Source organism: Eurypyga helias, unplaced genomic scaffold (genome assembly GCF_000690775.1).
Source record: "Eurypyga helias isolate BGI_N326 unplaced genomic scaffold, ASM69077v1 scaffold27377, whole genome shotgun sequence".
NCBI classification, from domain to species: domain Eukaryota; kingdom Metazoa; phylum Chordata; class Aves; order Eurypygiformes; family Eurypygidae; genus Eurypyga; species Eurypyga helias.
In genome coordinates, this window is record NW_010260201.1 from 383 (window position 1) to 616 (window position 234).

Consider the following 234-nt stretch of genomic DNA (forward strand, 5'->3'; position numbering starts at 1 on the left):
ATCAGGATTAGTTCTGGAGTGTGGAGTATTTGCTTTTGCTGCTTGAAGGCCTGTATATATAAAGTTGGGGGGGTTGATCCATCAGGTTAATACCCACTTATTTTGACTGTTTTTGCTTGTCCTTAGGTGGCTGATTGGACGGGAGCCACGTATCAGGATAAGAGATACACAAGTACGTGTTGTCTGGTGGCTGGTCCTGTGATTTATTTTTTATAAGGATTTTTTTAAGGGTCC

The 234-nt window shown here is 41.9% G+C and overlaps 1 protein-coding gene across 2 annotated transcripts in view; it reads left to right on the forward strand.

Annotated features, from left to right (window-relative positions):
* Positions 1–234, forward strand: part of EIF3D (eukaryotic translation initiation factor 3, subunit D) — a 5,000-nt gene that overhangs the window by 341 nt on the left and 4,425 nt on the right. For both annotated transcript variants that reach the window (XM_010154962.1, XM_010154963.1), the window contains exon 2: positions 127–172. In XM_010154962.1, coding sequence (XP_010153264.1) covers positions 127–172 — 46 coding nt within the window. The remainder of the gene's footprint in view (positions 1–126; positions 173–234) is intronic.